The sequence below is a fragment of the Melozone crissalis genome, unplaced genomic scaffold, assembly GCF_028551555.1.
Source record: "Melozone crissalis strain CALT ecotype California unplaced genomic scaffold, PUWL_Pcris_2 ptg000013l_1, whole genome shotgun sequence".
NCBI lineage: Eukaryota > Metazoa > Chordata > Aves > Passeriformes > Passerellidae > Melozone > Melozone crissalis.
The window spans coordinates 35,188,543-35,204,962 of record NW_026535791.1 but is presented as its reverse complement, the minus strand read 5'-3'; the positions used below and the strand labels follow the sequence as shown (position 1 = coordinate 35,204,962).

Below are 16,420 nucleotides of genomic sequence, written 5' to 3'. Positions count from 1 at the left end.
TAACTGCTGTATACTGGGTAGGATCCCTAGCAAGGTATTGACAGCCTCACTATTCACACAACAGCAGTGGAAAATACCAAACATCAGAAACAGTGGGGTTTTTTTCTCTTGATGGTGAAAAAGGTTTTTACTGTCAGCACTGGTGAGTGGGAGAGAGAGACAAATTTTCATTCCTTAATAAGGCCATAAGGCCTTACAGTGAGTGCTTGGACTAGACATCAAATTATCAGGACCAAGTTCTAATGACACAGCATATTTCTTTGTCCACTCCAAGCCCACAGTGAATTATAACTGGAAAAGGCAGTGCTGGGAATGTGATGGGAGAGATTAGCAAGTACATCTCCATTACAGAAGAATGAGATTTGTTTCAGCACCACAGTAGCAGAAGCCAAATTGCCTTGTTTAAGCAACAAAAGAATGCCAGGAAGATGGACAGAAATCCTATAGCATTGCTGCTCACAAAGCTTAAAGAAGCATGCTGCTCCCTGATCTTATATGGGTCAGTGTAATTATGGTGAAGTTTATGCTGTCAGAGCAATGAAAACCTGGAATAACAGAGATATGAAGCAGGACCTTTATTTTGCTTTTGCATTACATTATTTCAGGCACCGTGCCCAAGAGGAAAAAAGCTGCAGGCCTGTGTCTTAGAAGTCAGCCTGAAGGTGTTTCCAAACTGCTTTATTTGTCATGTGTAAGGAAACTCTGCTAAGAAAAACAGGACTGTTGGTGCAGTGAGTTTGCTGGATCTGCAGCTGGAGCTAGGGAAGGCTCAGGTCCTTCAGGTTCAGGGCTCTGGACAAGGTCTTTAGCTGCTGACTGCCCACCCCTCCCAAAAAAAAACCAAAGCAACAAAAGCAACAAACCTACTCCTCCACAACCAGGGCTGTTACACAGGATACAGAGGGAAAAAAAATCCAACAAACCAACTTCAATTTTAACTAAATCCCAAGCGTTAAGGCAAATCCCATTAACATAGATGCCACAGCACATTAACAGCTCTTCAGGACCCTAATCTTGGCTTCTGGGAAATGACTGATGAAAAAGGTTAGGCATCACATTAAGATGTTGCCAAACTATTCAAGCTAATGTAAACCACCTAGAAAACGTCTCCGACTTTCCTAATTAGGCTTTGTTTTGTATCAGGCAGAAGGAACAGTCTGGAGAGCAGTTGGTGTGCTTAGACAGCTGAAACTGATACTTACAGTCACTGGTGAGGCTCCAGGGAAGTATTTCTGAGCACTGTCTCCTCTCCCTCGAAAAGAAAACCACTGTACTTTCTAAATGAAAAATGGGGTCCCAGTTGCTGTGAGCAGCATGGAGAGGTGGCCTCCTGAGCAAAGACGTATGTGAGGAAGGGACAACTTTTTTGGCACTTAGGAAGAAAAGAAAAGGATGCCCTACAGAACAAAAGATGAGTTGGAATTCATCTTACTTCCTTGCTTACCTTGCTCCTCAATGTGAATTTGGCCTTGTATCTTTCCTTCCACGTGGCTGGCTTCTCCCCTGCCCTTCAGGGTCTCCCCAGCATCCCGAGCTACCTGTGCTTATGGGAACAAGAAGTGCACCAGCGAATCCTGGAGACTGAGCATCAGGTGCCAAAAGCATCCTTCCTTCCCCTCTCATGCTGTTTGGTCTCCAGCAAGATGTAGCAATGGGCACAGGAATGGGGAGATGCAACAGCTCCCATCATCCCTGTGTCACCGACCAGAATGCTCCTTCCCTCCACAGGGCCAGCCCAGACTACAGCCCTGGTGCCAGCTGCTGTCAGACCACTGTGAATTGCCTGCACTGTGCTAAAGGTGCAATAGTGCCAGTGAGCCTTAGCTCTTCATGGCCCCACTGTCCTGCAGCCAGGACAACCAGAGCAAGCCTCAGGCCTCAGTTGTCAATATTTCAATTTAAGTCTTGGAAGGTTGGTGTCCATTCGTAAGTGAGGTGTCAGAGCGCCTCTTCCCGGCACGGGGGATCCAAGCAGCACCATCCAGGAACCCAGGGAGCTCCTCGCTCTTCCCTAAGGCAGACATCCCATGCTCAGGCAAGAGAACAACAATCTTCCTTTTCCCTTCTGAATGCAGAGGTGGGAGAAGATGTACATGAGCCATGAGTGGAAGAGGTATTAGGGACCAAACCCCACCGCTACTCACCCCAAAGTAACACATTGACAATCAGACATAAAGCACCAGATTGTTAATGAACTACATTGATAATGAGGCATCATCCTAGTAGCCCTCTTCACTTCTTAATGCTATTATGATATTTCAATGTTCAATGTATTATTGTATGCATTAACTTTCAACAGGATCATTAGACTCTATTTTTGATATTCTGCATAGATAAGTAGCAATAGCATTGTCAGAAGAAGATACAGCATGCACAAAAAAAAAAAAAATCCAACTTGGAAATGAAGGGACAAATTTTCAAATTGAGCCTCTTTTTTCTGTAACACATTATTTTTTTCAACAAACTGGATAGAAACCTTGAATTTTGAAAACAAGCGAGAAATGTGCATCTACATCAGGTACTCCAGTACTTCTAATTAGCAAATCTATAAGGTAAAAGCCATTCATGCATGCAATAATATACTTTCAGCATCTTGATTTAGCAGCCATGTTGAGGCACTTAGAGAAATTTCCTCCTAATGCTTTACATTTATGCCAGAAGAAGAAGGAAAAAAACTCTCAGATCTATGGTGCACAGGACCCTCTTTAAAAAATTTCACTATTACAAATGGAACAACATAAAATCTTGGAATAAACAGATGCAGTTCAGCCACAAGAATGGAACACATGGAGGAAGAACCCATCGAATAATTTTCTAGACAAGGAAGAAAAACAGATACAGATCTCTCATCATGAAAACAATCAATTTACAAAGAACCCTCGTATAGAGTAATAAATATCAAGACTTTCCACATATCCATTATGTATCCTATAAAAATGAAAGCTGATTTTTTTTCTAGCCACTACTGTAGTTAGAGAGAAAACCAATTTAAGCTGTATGCACTCAGCATCAATGTATTTTAACAGACAATATAATAAACCTGCCTACCTTCACAGACAATGTATCTCCAGGCTTTTACAGCAAATCTGGAAAATGCCGCACTAATATTTGAGCTTTTCCTTCTCTCTCTCTCCTCTTCCCTGGAGTTTTCTTGACCCCTTTTGTGAATGTGAAGACAGATTTCATTGCCCCCAGCCAGATAATCTCTGTGATGTGTGCTCAGCTGCCACGTGGACCTCATTTCTCAAAGCCTGCCTTTGCCACACACACTTAGAAAGATGGTTCCTACCTGGCTGGGCTCAGTATTCTCAGGACCTGCAGGGAAATAAGCCAATCCCTCTACTACCTCACCTATAATCGATCTCTCACTGCTGGCCTTTGGAACGGAGCTAGAAGTGCCCCAATCCAACACTTCCTATGTCTTTCTTAATCACCTCATCAAATTCTTCCCTTAATCAAAACACAGCATGTAGAAGTTTGAAGGGCAATGTGTGCACCTTATCAATTTCATTTACTAGAAAGTTATGCACTACAGTTGTAATGAACAGTACGAAACAAACGGGCTCTCATGTCACAAAAAAACCAAGCCAGGTATTTTTCCCCAATTTCTCATTCCTGTCTGCACAAGTCTTAGTAGCTCAGATTGTACAGGGTACATCTGTTAATGCAAAGGATCTCTCTCTCTCTTCAACCCATCCTCATAGCTTAGGCCTTTGAAGGAAGTCTTTTCTGCCAGGAATCTTATTCTACTGCCATTTAATAACACTGACCAGTACCTATTGAGAAAAAAATACATTCTCACTGGCAGAAACCAAGAAAAACTGAGACAAGGAGGGGGAGTTGTCAGACGAGGTCTCATTTACCAAAGCATTAAGTTTCCCTTGGTTAATTCCCAGGTAGCCACGTTGCACAAACACTCTGATCCTCTCATTGGTCAGGCAAGATGGGGGAGCATCACCACCTTGCGACCTGACTATTATAATCTTCAGTAACAGCTACCTCTGCTGCCTCTTCCCTTGGCCACTGGTGAGCTCTCTGCTCCCGCAGCAGTCGCCGCTCCTCTCGCCTCTTTAGCCGGTTCTTCTGGTGCTCCTCTTGCTTGGAGTACTGGAAGCGCTGCAGGAACAGGTCCTTAGCGTATTCATACAGCTGCACGTCCAAGAAGTTCAGCTCCTCTATCCGCCGCCGCACGTCCTCGCCGATGTCCACGTTCGAGGCCCGCGTGACGTTGAACTGGGTGAAGGGGGAAATGAATTTTAGGTTGAATGTCCTCTCAAAGAGATACTGTGTTTTCCTCTGAAATTCCGTCAGCCCGAAGAAGGCCATGTTTTTCAGATTGTTCTTGGCGCTTTGGAGAAGAATCATGTTTCTCTCACTCTCATTCATGAAAGTCAGGTTGTAGCAGCCCACCAGGCTGAGGTCGGCCAGCATGCGCACCTGTCGGTTGCTGGCCAGGTTGTAGCTGCAATCCATGAATTCCTGTAAGCTGACTCCAGACCAGTCGTCTCCCTCGTAGCAGGTAGGCAGCTCGTCTGGCGTTGGGCTTCTTCCGTCGCACATATGAAGGGAAGTTTTCCACGTCGCGCCCCTCTGGACGTGTTTCCATTCACTCAAGTACCGTGACACTGGATCCCTCAGCATGGTGATGTAATAGAAATTCCTGAAACATATAATTAAACACAGATTTAGGATTTCAGTAGGTTTTCCTATTTATTCTCCAATATAGCTATTACCTAACACTGGCACCACACCCTTCACTTTTTCCAGGGCAATGTAGGCACTTCAGGTGACTATTTCTGAGACAGTAAAATCTTCGTAAATACTGTGAATAAAATACAAGGTAAATTGGGAGAGACAGAGAGAGAGATATGAAATGAAATAAGCAGTTTTCAGAGAAACAGAATTACTTTGACCTATCAAGTGCTCAGTGATAGTTACTTTACATAGAAACCAATTAACTGAAGTGTGCTCCCCTCCACATTGAAGTATTAACCGCCAGCAATATCAGAAACTGTGTGAAAAGTGATTGTAATAATGCTGCCCCTTCTCTTCTGGACTGAGACACGCACGTCTCACAAGATGCAGGGGTTGATAATCCCCACAGCACTCGGGCATAACCTAAGAAAAGCTCAAGCAATTTCATGTGGACGGTGTAAGTGCTAAAAATAACACCATGTGGAAGAATGGCATGAGCCACCTACTTAAGAAAAACCCTATTATTAAGTGGGTTGGAGTGAAGATAATAAGAGACCAAAAATCCATTAATATGACTTAATTTGAGACAAGTGCTTGATTGAAATTAGTTATAATCCTGTAGTACAAAAGCATTTGTTGGTGTAAGGATTATTATTATTCAATCTCACCTGTCAAGAATACAAAAGCGACACCAAGATATATTGATCTGAAATAGAGAAAATAACTACAGAGCTCACATTGTCAGTTCATCTTTTTGCTATTAAATTCAGTTTGTGTGTCTTACTTATGGCTATCTGAAAGAGACTGCAATTAAATATGTATCAAGGAAACTTTCACAGATTGAGGTTTTTTTAACTGAGGGATGTTTTACTCAATAATAACTCACCTGAGTTATAGGGTGATATCATATACACAAAGCAAAACTGAAATACTTATGATTTCTCTCAGCTAGAATAACCAGAAGATTCATGACTAAAATTAACACATGATCGGGTATAAAAATAGGCTCGTGAGTTTGCATGACTCATCTTACTGCAAACTGCACATTAATAAATCATGAGCCCTAAGATTTCTTAAGAAAAGTCTGATCTCAGTACTTTTTCTCAGCCTGGAGAAGGATGACGAGAGGAAGCAGGAAGCAGAGAAGGATGAAGGAAGTAAGCAGGAAGCAAGCTTGCTGAAGACAAGGTACCTGTAAACAAACCAATGTTTTGGAAGGATCATCTTATACAAGAACTAACTCCAGTAGAATGAAAAATCTCAACATTTTTAACAACCTCCAAGACAATTACTTTGCTTTTTCAGGTATCACCCACTTCCTGCCACCAAAGATCACCATCTCCATGAATCGTAGGTTAACCATAAAAATATTTATTTCCCCATACACTGCTAAATATGCAGATATATTTCCCAGTGTAGGCAAAGCAAAGGGAAACAGGTCTGAATACTTCATTCATATTCATTCTGAATTTTCCACCTACAGGATCTGTAATATACTTTCCAGAATAAGGTTATGAGACCAAACTATGGACTATGTTCTGCTGCAGGGTAATTTCCTGAGCTATTTTCTAATGGAAACAGCTGTTTCAATACTTATTTCACAGCAGAAGCTTTACAGGTGGAAGGATTTAAAATAGGGATTGTCACGGATGTATTTTCACTATCACTTGCACTGGAAGCCAAGATTTCTGTCAGCATCATCAAGATGCATCAGCATCATCAAGATTTCTGTTATCATCTGTCAGATGACACTTTGAAGGATGATATTTCTTGACTCATTTGGAGCTTGGGTCCTCTGACTGCTGCTCACACGTAGCCAAATTGCACATCAGCTGTTTTGGTCCCCTTCAGTTCCTTACACCACCCACATCAACAGGGAACCCAAGAATCACACAACCCTTCATAGACAGGTATTTCTAAAATCCCTCTTCTCCTGCAGAGCAGGAAGTACCAGAAATCCTCCTGTGTACTCTGCAGGATTGTTCCACAATGAAAAAGCAGTCTTTGGGCACTTGAGGCACAGCTTTCTCTTCTCAGATTGGATGCTTATCTCATCCTGGCTCTACACTGCATGCATGAGAGCACATTAAGAACTACTTGTCATTTTACAGGGGAAAAGAGGGATGCATTTCACAAGTGCTGTGCAGATAAAACAGCCCAACTCTCAAACACCCATCAGCTCTGAGCAGAAGAAGCTGCTGTTGCAACATCCAGCAGGACCTGATAGGGTTGTGATCAAAAACAACTGAAACTCCAAGGAAACAGAGATGGGAAAAAATGGACAAAGACTCAGAGGCAGTTGCGAGCATCTACATCAGCAAAGATGGGACATTGACTTAGTCCTTGTATTGCTGCCCCTCCTCTCTTCAGATAATTTTGGATGTTAACAAGTGGTAACAGACAGATTTTAAACTTGCTCTTGACAGTTATTTATACCTCTAATAATAGTTCTGTCCTTCCTCACCCATCTCCAGCAGTCCCAGTCAGGTATGACTCAGAGCAACAATTAACAAAAATACCTCCTTTGCATCAATCATTTCCCTTTCATCCCTGGATATGTAAATGTGTTTGATGTGCAATAAACAGGAGTACAAAGCAAATGCATGGAAATGAGAGCAGTACATCTTTGGTTAACATCCGCACCTTCCCTTCTGCATACCGAGCCTGCTGCTGCTCCTCCTTGTGAGTACCTAACTTCTGCAGCTGTTTTCACTGCCCAGATAAATCTGCTGCTGGATTCTGCAGCTTCCAGAGAGCTGCCTTCCACTGAATGGCTTCTTCATCAGGCATACAAACTTTAACAGCAGCTTGACACACATCTAGTTTCTGAGGGTCTGATAACTGATGCCGCATTCACAGTTTACAATCCTCTGATTAACCTTCTGGCTTCGACCCTCTGTCACCCTTTTAATCAATCTGAGGCTGGAAGACCTTAAGATTTCTTCCACCTTATCCTGGACACTGTCCAGATGACACTGCTACATGCTGCCCCTGGACTGGGGGAATGCTACACGAACTTATGCACAAAGCTCTCTTTCAGGGAAAGGCGTGTCATGTCTCCAGAATAATGATACAAGTAAACACACTAAGGCTCTGGACATTTGTTTCAGTTGGAAAATTATATAAATTATAAAATTATCTTAGGAAATTATTTTTAAATTGTTTTCAAATGTTGACATTTATGGAATAATTATAGAAGCATTTTGGAGCCCTCAGTGCCTCATATACAAGCATTCAATCACACTGGGAATAGCCAAGGAGTCAGCTCATAACAAAGACAAGAAGCAGGTTAAAAATACAAAACAGGCTATGGCCTTTCTTCACTGTTCAGTAAAGCAGCATAAAGTTAGCTGAACACTGAATATGCCTGAGCCACTCTGAATACAGATTGTGTACAGATTGTTCTTGTTGGTGTAAATGACCCTCTTGCATTACCCATGCTCACACTTATGGCTGTGTTGAACTCAATGGCAACCCACGGTGGGAAACACTGAGCAAAGAATCAAGTAATGACTCCTGTTACCCTGTTTGTCAAAGCAAACTCATCACAGACTTCTTGGATTTATTTTATAGACTCCCATCATTGATTGCTGAAACTACTACCACAGATACACCCTCAGTGCTTAAAGGCTAGCCAAGAAGAATATGCTGGTATGTCAGGGAGGAGATATTTTCCAGAAAATATTCCAAATTAATTAAAACCCATACAAACTATATCCATATAATTATGTAATCAATATCTATATCAGCATGTCCGTGTGTGAGTGTAAAAATTTACACTGCAATCTGGCCACAACCTGCGTTTGTCAATGACAGAAAAATGATAGTAAATCCATAAGTGCGTGTTTGCCAATGTATCTTGTGACTGTCTCTATACACACATAGATATGTAAGACCAGTCTAGATTTCATTTCAAACACCAGCCCACTAGTTGCAGTGTCAGCTACTCCTGAAAGGAAACTTTATGCAGCTTCCCCAGATTAGGCAATCTCCTTTTGAGCATGATGTACTGAAACTAATGGGTTATTGAAGTTGTCACTGTGGGATAGTTGATTTTTTGGGCAAGTGATGGTCACAGCAAGGGCCTGATGATCCATGCAAGAGCTCAAACAAACGCCAGTGTGAAGTGTGGGCTGCACACTATTGTTTACACTGGAATAATGAAGTACTTGGTAATTCCTAAGACTCTAGTCCTACTTGCATGAAATCCAATCTCTTCATTAGCATTAGGCAAAGAAAACCTTTAATTAAAAGAACAGATAAAATGAGCTTCTAGTTATAACCAAAGAACATGTATTTCTTCCACATTATAAGGTATTTTAATATAAATACTCTAATCTTACATTAATCCTTCAATAGTATTGCTCCGGTTTAGAAATTAATTTCAGAGGAGCAGAGTCTGCTATAAGCAGAGGTGATCCCAAACCAGAGCATTTTTCCTCCTCTATCACCACGGAGCAGATGTCCCAGCTGAGGGAGATTTGCTAAATACGTGAAGGATCACTGCACACTGAGAACAGAAACATCCTGTAGGGCCTCCTGGGGAAGAAGGATGAATGGCATCTTCATAAAAGGAGAACAGTGTGCTCATGGCAGTCGATGCAGAGACAGGAGAGTATTTGAGGTGGAGAGAAAGAGTCACCAGAGAATATTTTGGAAAGCACTAGCAGGCAGAAGAAAGAAAAACCCAAGTGACTGAAAAAATCCAGGTGCATCATAAAACTATCCACGTTCTGCTTCTTCTTGGTAGAAAGGAAAATAAAAGCCCTGGTTGTAGTTGATAGGGTTAGGCGCTCGGAAAATCTCGCGATGTCACGGAAAGCAGTAGGATCCCTCTCCCCCTAACTTCTAGTGATAAGGGATCACCCAAGAATGTAGTCCCCCCTAACATTAGTAACTTTCGACTCCTTACTAACCAATTACAGTAAAGTAAGACCCCCTGACGTAGAGAGAAAACTCCCCCAGTATAAAACCCGACGAGACGGGACAATAAAGGTCTTGAACCGTCCACCATACTGGTGCCTGCGTGTGTTCTTGGCCCGAGTGACCCTGGAGAGTTTGGGTCGCCGTGCCGTTTCCTCAGAACCAGGTCGCCTCGCCTTGCATCTGAAGGCGACAAGTGGTGCCCGAAACCCGGGATCGAACCAGTGCCCGGGGAACGGGGATCGCCTGGACAGAGGACGGCGGCTGCACAGCTGGCCTTGTGCAGCGGAGGGGACGCCCTCGAATCATGGAAGCAGTCTCAAAGGTCGTAAGTGAAGTGTGCACACAATGGGGAATAGATTGTAAGCTTAAAGATGTGACTCTCGCATTGTCGAGATTGATTAAGCTGGGGGCTATAGAGAGCCCCGTGGGTATTTTACACCCAGAGGTGTGGGATAACTGTATGAAAACCCTGGCCGAGGATACCATGTGTTCAGGCTCGGGGAAAGCTCTAAAATCGTGGGGCAGAGTCATCCGGGCTCTGCAAAAAGCTCGACAAGAGGAAGAAACCTGGAAAGCTGCCAGAAGCTACTTAATAGCCACTCCGCAGCTAGGGGTGGGGGCAGCGACACAGACCACCCCGGAAAGCGATCAGATTGCAGATGGGGATGTGCGGGGGCTAGGCGCGTCCCACCTCCCCTCGAGCCCGAGCCCAAAACCCCCGGGAGACCCCCCAACCCCCCCGCGAAGCCCGCCAGATCCCAGCCCCCCGCCGGAGCCTCCCGACAAAACCGCGGCTCCTCTACCCATTCCCCCCCCGCCGATCGTCGACCCAGCACAGGAGGCAGAGCAACGGGCGCAGTGTTTTTGGGGGGGGCTGACGGAGGAGGCGCGGGAAGCGGCGGGACGGTCAGAAACCGCCCGGATCGATAACATCTCTCCGCCGCCGTATGGGCTCGAAGATGGCGGCCGGCCGCGTGGTCAGGGCGGAAGAGAAGAGGGGACAAAGGGCGGAAGTGGGATCAGCCCGCTTAACATCGCATGCGCGGGAGAGCGGGGTGGGGGGGCGGTCCCCGCGGTGAGGGGTGAGACCAATCAGAGCGCTCTATTCAAATTAAGCCCGTATAAGGCAAGGACCTCCCCCAGCAGGAGGCGGGGAGACCCCAGGGGGAGGGAACGGTCCGCCCCCCGCAGGAGGGGGCGGGGTCGGAGCCCGAGAAAAAGGCAGAGCAGCCCGGAAGTGCTCGGCCATTCCACTTCCGACTCCGACTCAGACTCGAGCCGGGACGAGTCCGAGAGGGAGTCGGGGAGCTCCAGTTCGGATACTAGCCCTAACAGAGGGAGAGCAGCAGCATACAAGATCTCTAGTCACAGTGCTCCCGCATGGGTGAAGGGATTATCAGAGAAAGACCGGACCCCTCTTACAGATTGGCGAAAAATAAAGATAGCCTGCGCCGAGTACACCCCTTCAGCCAAGCTAGTGTTTCCTGTCCGTGTGGGGGGGACAGGCGAAAACCAAAGAAGGACCTATTCTCCAGTGAATCCGAAAGAGGTACAGGCAATTATTAAAGCGATTGCAGACAAGGGAATTAATTCTGCCATGGTTAACACGCTCATAGATGGGGTTTTTGGAGGGGATGACATGCTTCCCTTTGACATCAAGCAGACGTGCAGAATGATTTTTGATGGGGCAGGAATGATTGTTTTTAAACAGGAGTGGGAGGACCAATGCACAAAGGAGCTAGCCCAGATAACGGGGCCTGACCATCCACTGCACGGCTCCAGTATACAGAGATTGGTGGGTAGAGACCCCACGATGATCACCCCCCAGGCCCAGGCTGAGGGATTAAGGGCCCATGAAGTTATGACAACCACCCGGGCTGCCCGAGAGGCCATTCGTTCTGCTTCCAAAGTAGTGGCTAAACCTGCCCCGTGGTCTACCATAAGACAGAGTGAAAGTGAGAGCTTCACTCAGTTTGTGGACAGACTTCAGGCAGCATTAGATTCCTCCTCATTGCCCCCAGAGGCGAAGGGTCCCGTGCTGGCAGACTGTCTACGCCAGCAATGCAACTCAGCCACCAAGGACATTCTAAGATCACTGCCACCTGGGGCCAACATAGCAGACATGATCAAACACGTCGCAAAAGAGGAACACCTTGCTCCCATCCAAGCAGCAGTCCACACTGCAATAACCAGTGTGATGGCGTGCCTTGAGTGTGGCCAGGCAGGCCACTTGGCAGTAAACTGCCCCCAGCCAGGATGCCTATCAGCAGCTGCTCCACCACGAGAAGGAGAACTTAAGGGACCGTGTTGGGCATGCGGGAAAGAGGGACATTTAGCTAAGGAATGCAGATCCAGGCCTCAGGGAAACGGGGGAGGGAGGGGGTGGTCGGGCCGTGTTCAGCCCCCTCCCACCTGGAATGCGCAGTGGCCCAGCTACAGCAACCCCCAGTGGGGACCCTCATACCCCATGCCCCCACAGGGAGCAGTCAATTTTGCACCCCCGCCTACGACGCAATGGCAGAGTTATACAGCACCCTCAGTACCTCCGCACCCCCCACCGCCACAAGCCGCACCAGTGCCACAGGGCCAGCAGGAGATGCCCCAGAGGGGGGTCCCTGGGTGGCCCTGGCCATGAAAATAGGGAAGGAACCCCTGATGGTGTGGGGGACATGCCGCCTTTATGGCAGTCAAGATCCCCACGTCATAGGGTTTCAGTTCTGGGCAGACACGGGATCAGACTGCACGATCATTCCCCAAGCACATTGGCCCGGACGTTGGCAATTCAAAGAAGTCCCTCCAGTGAACGGGGTGGGAGGGCAGTCCCGGGCGTGGAAAAGCACCCAGCTGGTGGCTTTAACACCTCACACAAAAAAGGGACCAGGAGTGCCAACATCAGCAGCAGCCCTGATGCTGGAAGAAGCACCCTCCTCGCAACAGGGCACCGTGTCAGTCATTCACATCAACAGCCACCTCCAGATCGGCAACGACAAAGCGGACGCCGCAGCGAAAGGCGTCTGGACGTTGCAGGAAGCCCTGAAAAAGGCCCAGATCGAGGAGCAGAGAAAGGCAGAGCTGGAGGACGAGAGGGACCGTGGGAGAGACGTGGATGAAGAGCTGCAGCAGGGGAAGCAGAAGCTGCCACAGCGAGCAACAAGGATGAAGCTGGAGGAAGAGGAAGATGTGCGGGAACTGAACGCGCTGTTCCTCAGTGCCAAGTGCAACATGATCTGGGACAAGCAAGTCCTGGAGAAGCAGATGATCCTCGAGGAACTGGCGGAGGAAGAGAAGCGCCTGAACGAGATGATGGAAATGGAGCGGGAGAAGGGCATGGAGGCCCAGGAGGAGCTGGAGCGCCAGAGGAAACAGGGGCCGATGAGAGCCCAGCAGGGCATTGCGAAACAGATGGAGCAGAATGTAGAGGAGCGGGCATTGAGGGCTGAGGAGCTGTACCAGCAGGGCCAGAGGCAGCTGGAGCGACTGGAGCAAATGAAAAAGGGGGGATCAGAAGGCCTGGGAGCAGAAACAGGAGCAGGGGGCCCACAGGTGGTAATTAGAAACGAGCTAGGCGAATGGGAACGGGGCTGGAGGTTGATGCTCACGGGGAGAGGGTACGCAGCTGTCAAAGAGGACGGCAAACTAGGTGGTGTCCACTTGGGTCAATTAAACCGGACCTCCATAACGAGCAGAATGAGACTGATGAGAGTTGCGAGTTTCTGTTTGCAGGACCTGCTCGTGGGACGTCCTCATGACGCGTACATCCCCATTCCAGAGGAAGGCGGCAGACTACCAGGCCGCCGGGCAGCGCCCGAAGGACCCGCGCGGGTGAGACCCAAGCATCAATGGTGTCTCTGTGTGATTTTGCTGTTGGGGCTTGTTGCCAGAGGGCAAGTCAGCCCAGACCACTACCCCCATCAGCCGTTCAGGTGGGTCATGCAACACCTTAGTAGTGACAAAGTGCTCAAAGAAATCACCGCACCAAACACCCCATCCTTCGTGCCACATCACCCTAGCTGGGCAACAGGCAGAACGTGGACAGTAGTCCTTCAAGGGTCAAAAGAGAGAGTGAACGTGCGAATTATTAGGCTCCAACCGTCGGCATCCCGAGCGGTCGGACCCAACAAAGTGATTAAAAGTGTGCCGAAAGGGAGAAACGTGACCCGCCCCAAAGCCTTGCCCACAAGGGTCGCTGATATCCCGACCGGCCATGTAGAAGCCCTTCAGATAGGCCGTTCAGCCGAGTCAGACTCAGACCCAATCCTTCGTATGTTAGAAACTACCTTCCTATCCCTGAACGAATCTAACCCTAACCTAACCGAATCCTGCTGGCTTTGTTACAATGTCGAACCTCCCTTTTTACGAAAGAGTTGCTCTAAACACTCCCTTCGGTTACTCCGCAGCAGATGCACCCAACCAATGTAGATGGGATACCCCCCGCAAAGGAATCACCCTGAGTCAAGTCACAGGCCAGGGCAGATGCTTTGGCAATGCAACCCTAGCTAGGCAGAAAGGCAACGTCTGCACCAAAGTAGTCAGACCCAACGGGAAAAACAATAAATGGGCAGTGCCATCCGCATATGGGATGTGGGTTTGCCAGCGATCTGGAGTGAGTCCCTGTGTGTTCCTTGCCAAATTCGATGACTCTAACGACTTTTGTGTCCAAGTTCTGATTGTTCCTAGGGTCCTGTACCACTCAGACGAAGAGGTGTATCACCTTTTCAAGGAACCCAGCCGGCTCCACAAAAGAGAAATAGTAACAAATATAACTATCACAATGCTGCTCGGCCTAGGAGCAGCTGGAATAGCCACAGGAGTCTCAGCCCTAGCGACACAGCACCGAGGACTGTCACAGCTGCAGGCAACAATCGACGAGGACCTGCAGAGGATCGAGAAATCCATCTCCTTTCTAGAGAAGTCGGTCTCCTCACTCTCAGAAGTGGTCTTGCAGAACAGGCGAGGTCTAGACCTCCTGTTCATGCAGCAAGGGGGCCTGTGTGCCGCCTTGAAAGAGGAGTGCTGCTTCTATGCAGACCACATGGGAGTCGTTAGAGACTCCATGGCAGAACTCCGAAACAGACTGGCTCAGAGACAGAAAGACAGGGAGGCCCAACAGGGTTGGTTCGAGTCCTGGTTCAACCGATCACCATGGCTAACCACTCTGATTTCTACCCTGATAGGTCCATTGGTGATGCTGCTTTTAGCTGTCACCTTCGAACCATGCCTGCTGAACAAGCTAGTCTCATTTGTCCAGGCCCGCCTAGAACGGGCCAACATCCTGTTCATAGGTCAGCAATTCACTGCTGTGAATTCGACCAGGGAACACTGCCAGTCACAAGATTTCCCACTAAAGTTTACCAAACCCCTTTCTTTGCCAACAACCCCATGCCTCATCTCAGTACCTATGTATATGACTACTTCGTTCATTTGTAGAAAAAGGGGGGGAGATGTAGTTGATAGGGTTAGGCGCTCGGAAAATCTCGCGATGTCACGGAAAGCAGTAGGATCCCTCTCCCCCTAACTTCTAGTGATAAGGGATCACCCAAGAATGTAGTCCCCCCTAACATTAGTAACTTTCGACTCCTTACTAACCAATTACAGTAAAGTAAGACCCCCTGACGTAGAGAGAAAACTCCCCCAGTATAAAACCCGACGAGACGGGACAATAAAGGTCTTGAACCGTCCACCATACTGGTGCCTGCGTGTGTTCTTGGCCCGAGTGACCCTGGAGAGTTTGGGTCGCCGTGCCGTTTCCTCAGAACCAGGTCGCCTCGCCTTGCATCTGAAGGCGACACCTGGTCAAGTTTATGTCCCAAGTGGAGATAAGAAGTTAGAACCTTTAATTGTGGAAGTGAGTGTGCTCCTGAGGAAAGGTCTGAAATCCCCACCAAAAGCCATCCTGTCAGCACACTTCTGCTACCAACTGAGCTTGTGGCAAATGAAGGCTTAAGAACAACCAGCATTATGTGAACAAAAGTCTCATACTTCCCATTTTTTTCCTGAAGTCCAAATTCTCACAGGCAGTAACAGAGTTAGCCCACAGTTAGTAACCTCTCTTTGGGCAAAGTATTGTCAGTATGGGTAATGGTGAAAGGAAGAGGGTAAACAAATGAAACAAAGGTAAGTATAATGCAGCACATGTGCAATTAGGGAATAATTGAACCTAATTATTCCTGCAACAGGAATGATGGGGGGAAGCAGAAAGCAAAAAAACATTGTCAGGCTGATCTGAACTGGTCAAAGTCAGTGAAATGCAGATGCATCAGCTTGAGGCTGGCAGCATTTCTGTGCAGTGTCTCTGCATCCATGGTGTGTTTAATTTACAGAAAACTGCCCAAAATAACAAGAACAGACTGCATACTTATCCAGAACAATGGCACTGTAATGAAAATCTATGAAACGGTGCACAAAATATATGCATGTCCATCTGTCTGCAGGAAACATCATACAGCTTATGCACCAAGCCAGACTGATAAACCCTTACTGTCCCACAAACTTTGGCAAAGATGATGCAGCAGGAGCACAGAGGCTTCTTAAGCTTAGTGTCTCTCACAGGATGCTAGACACCGTGATGGAATGGTTTTCTAAGAAATCCTTTACATAAATTTGTGAGCTTAATACTATTATCTCTGTCCTTTCAGGTTTTCATGGGTTTCTTTACAAGACTATTACTGAAAGAACAGCCACCACCATTAAGAAGTGAAGGTTTATCTACTCACATCACAGTCACCTGCTCAGCATGTAGCAAAAGCACTTAATTAGCTGTTTTCTCAGAGGATCTGAGCACTCACCACTTCTGCAGTTT

At 47.0% G+C, this 16,420-nt stretch overlaps 1 protein-coding gene across 1 annotated transcript in view; it reads right to left on the bottom strand.

The window, feature by feature from the left end:
• Window positions 1–777: 777 nt before the first annotated feature.
• The window catches only part of HS6ST3 (heparan sulfate 6-O-sulfotransferase 3), a 280,622-nt gene continuing 264,979 nt past the window's right edge, over window positions 778–16,420 (bottom strand). The window contains exon 2 of the mRNA XM_054271877.1: window positions 778–4,660. Coding sequence (XP_054127852.1) covers window positions 3,955–4,660 — 706 coding nt within the window. The 3' untranslated portion in view covers window positions 778–3,954. The remainder of the gene's footprint in view (window positions 4,661–16,420) is intronic.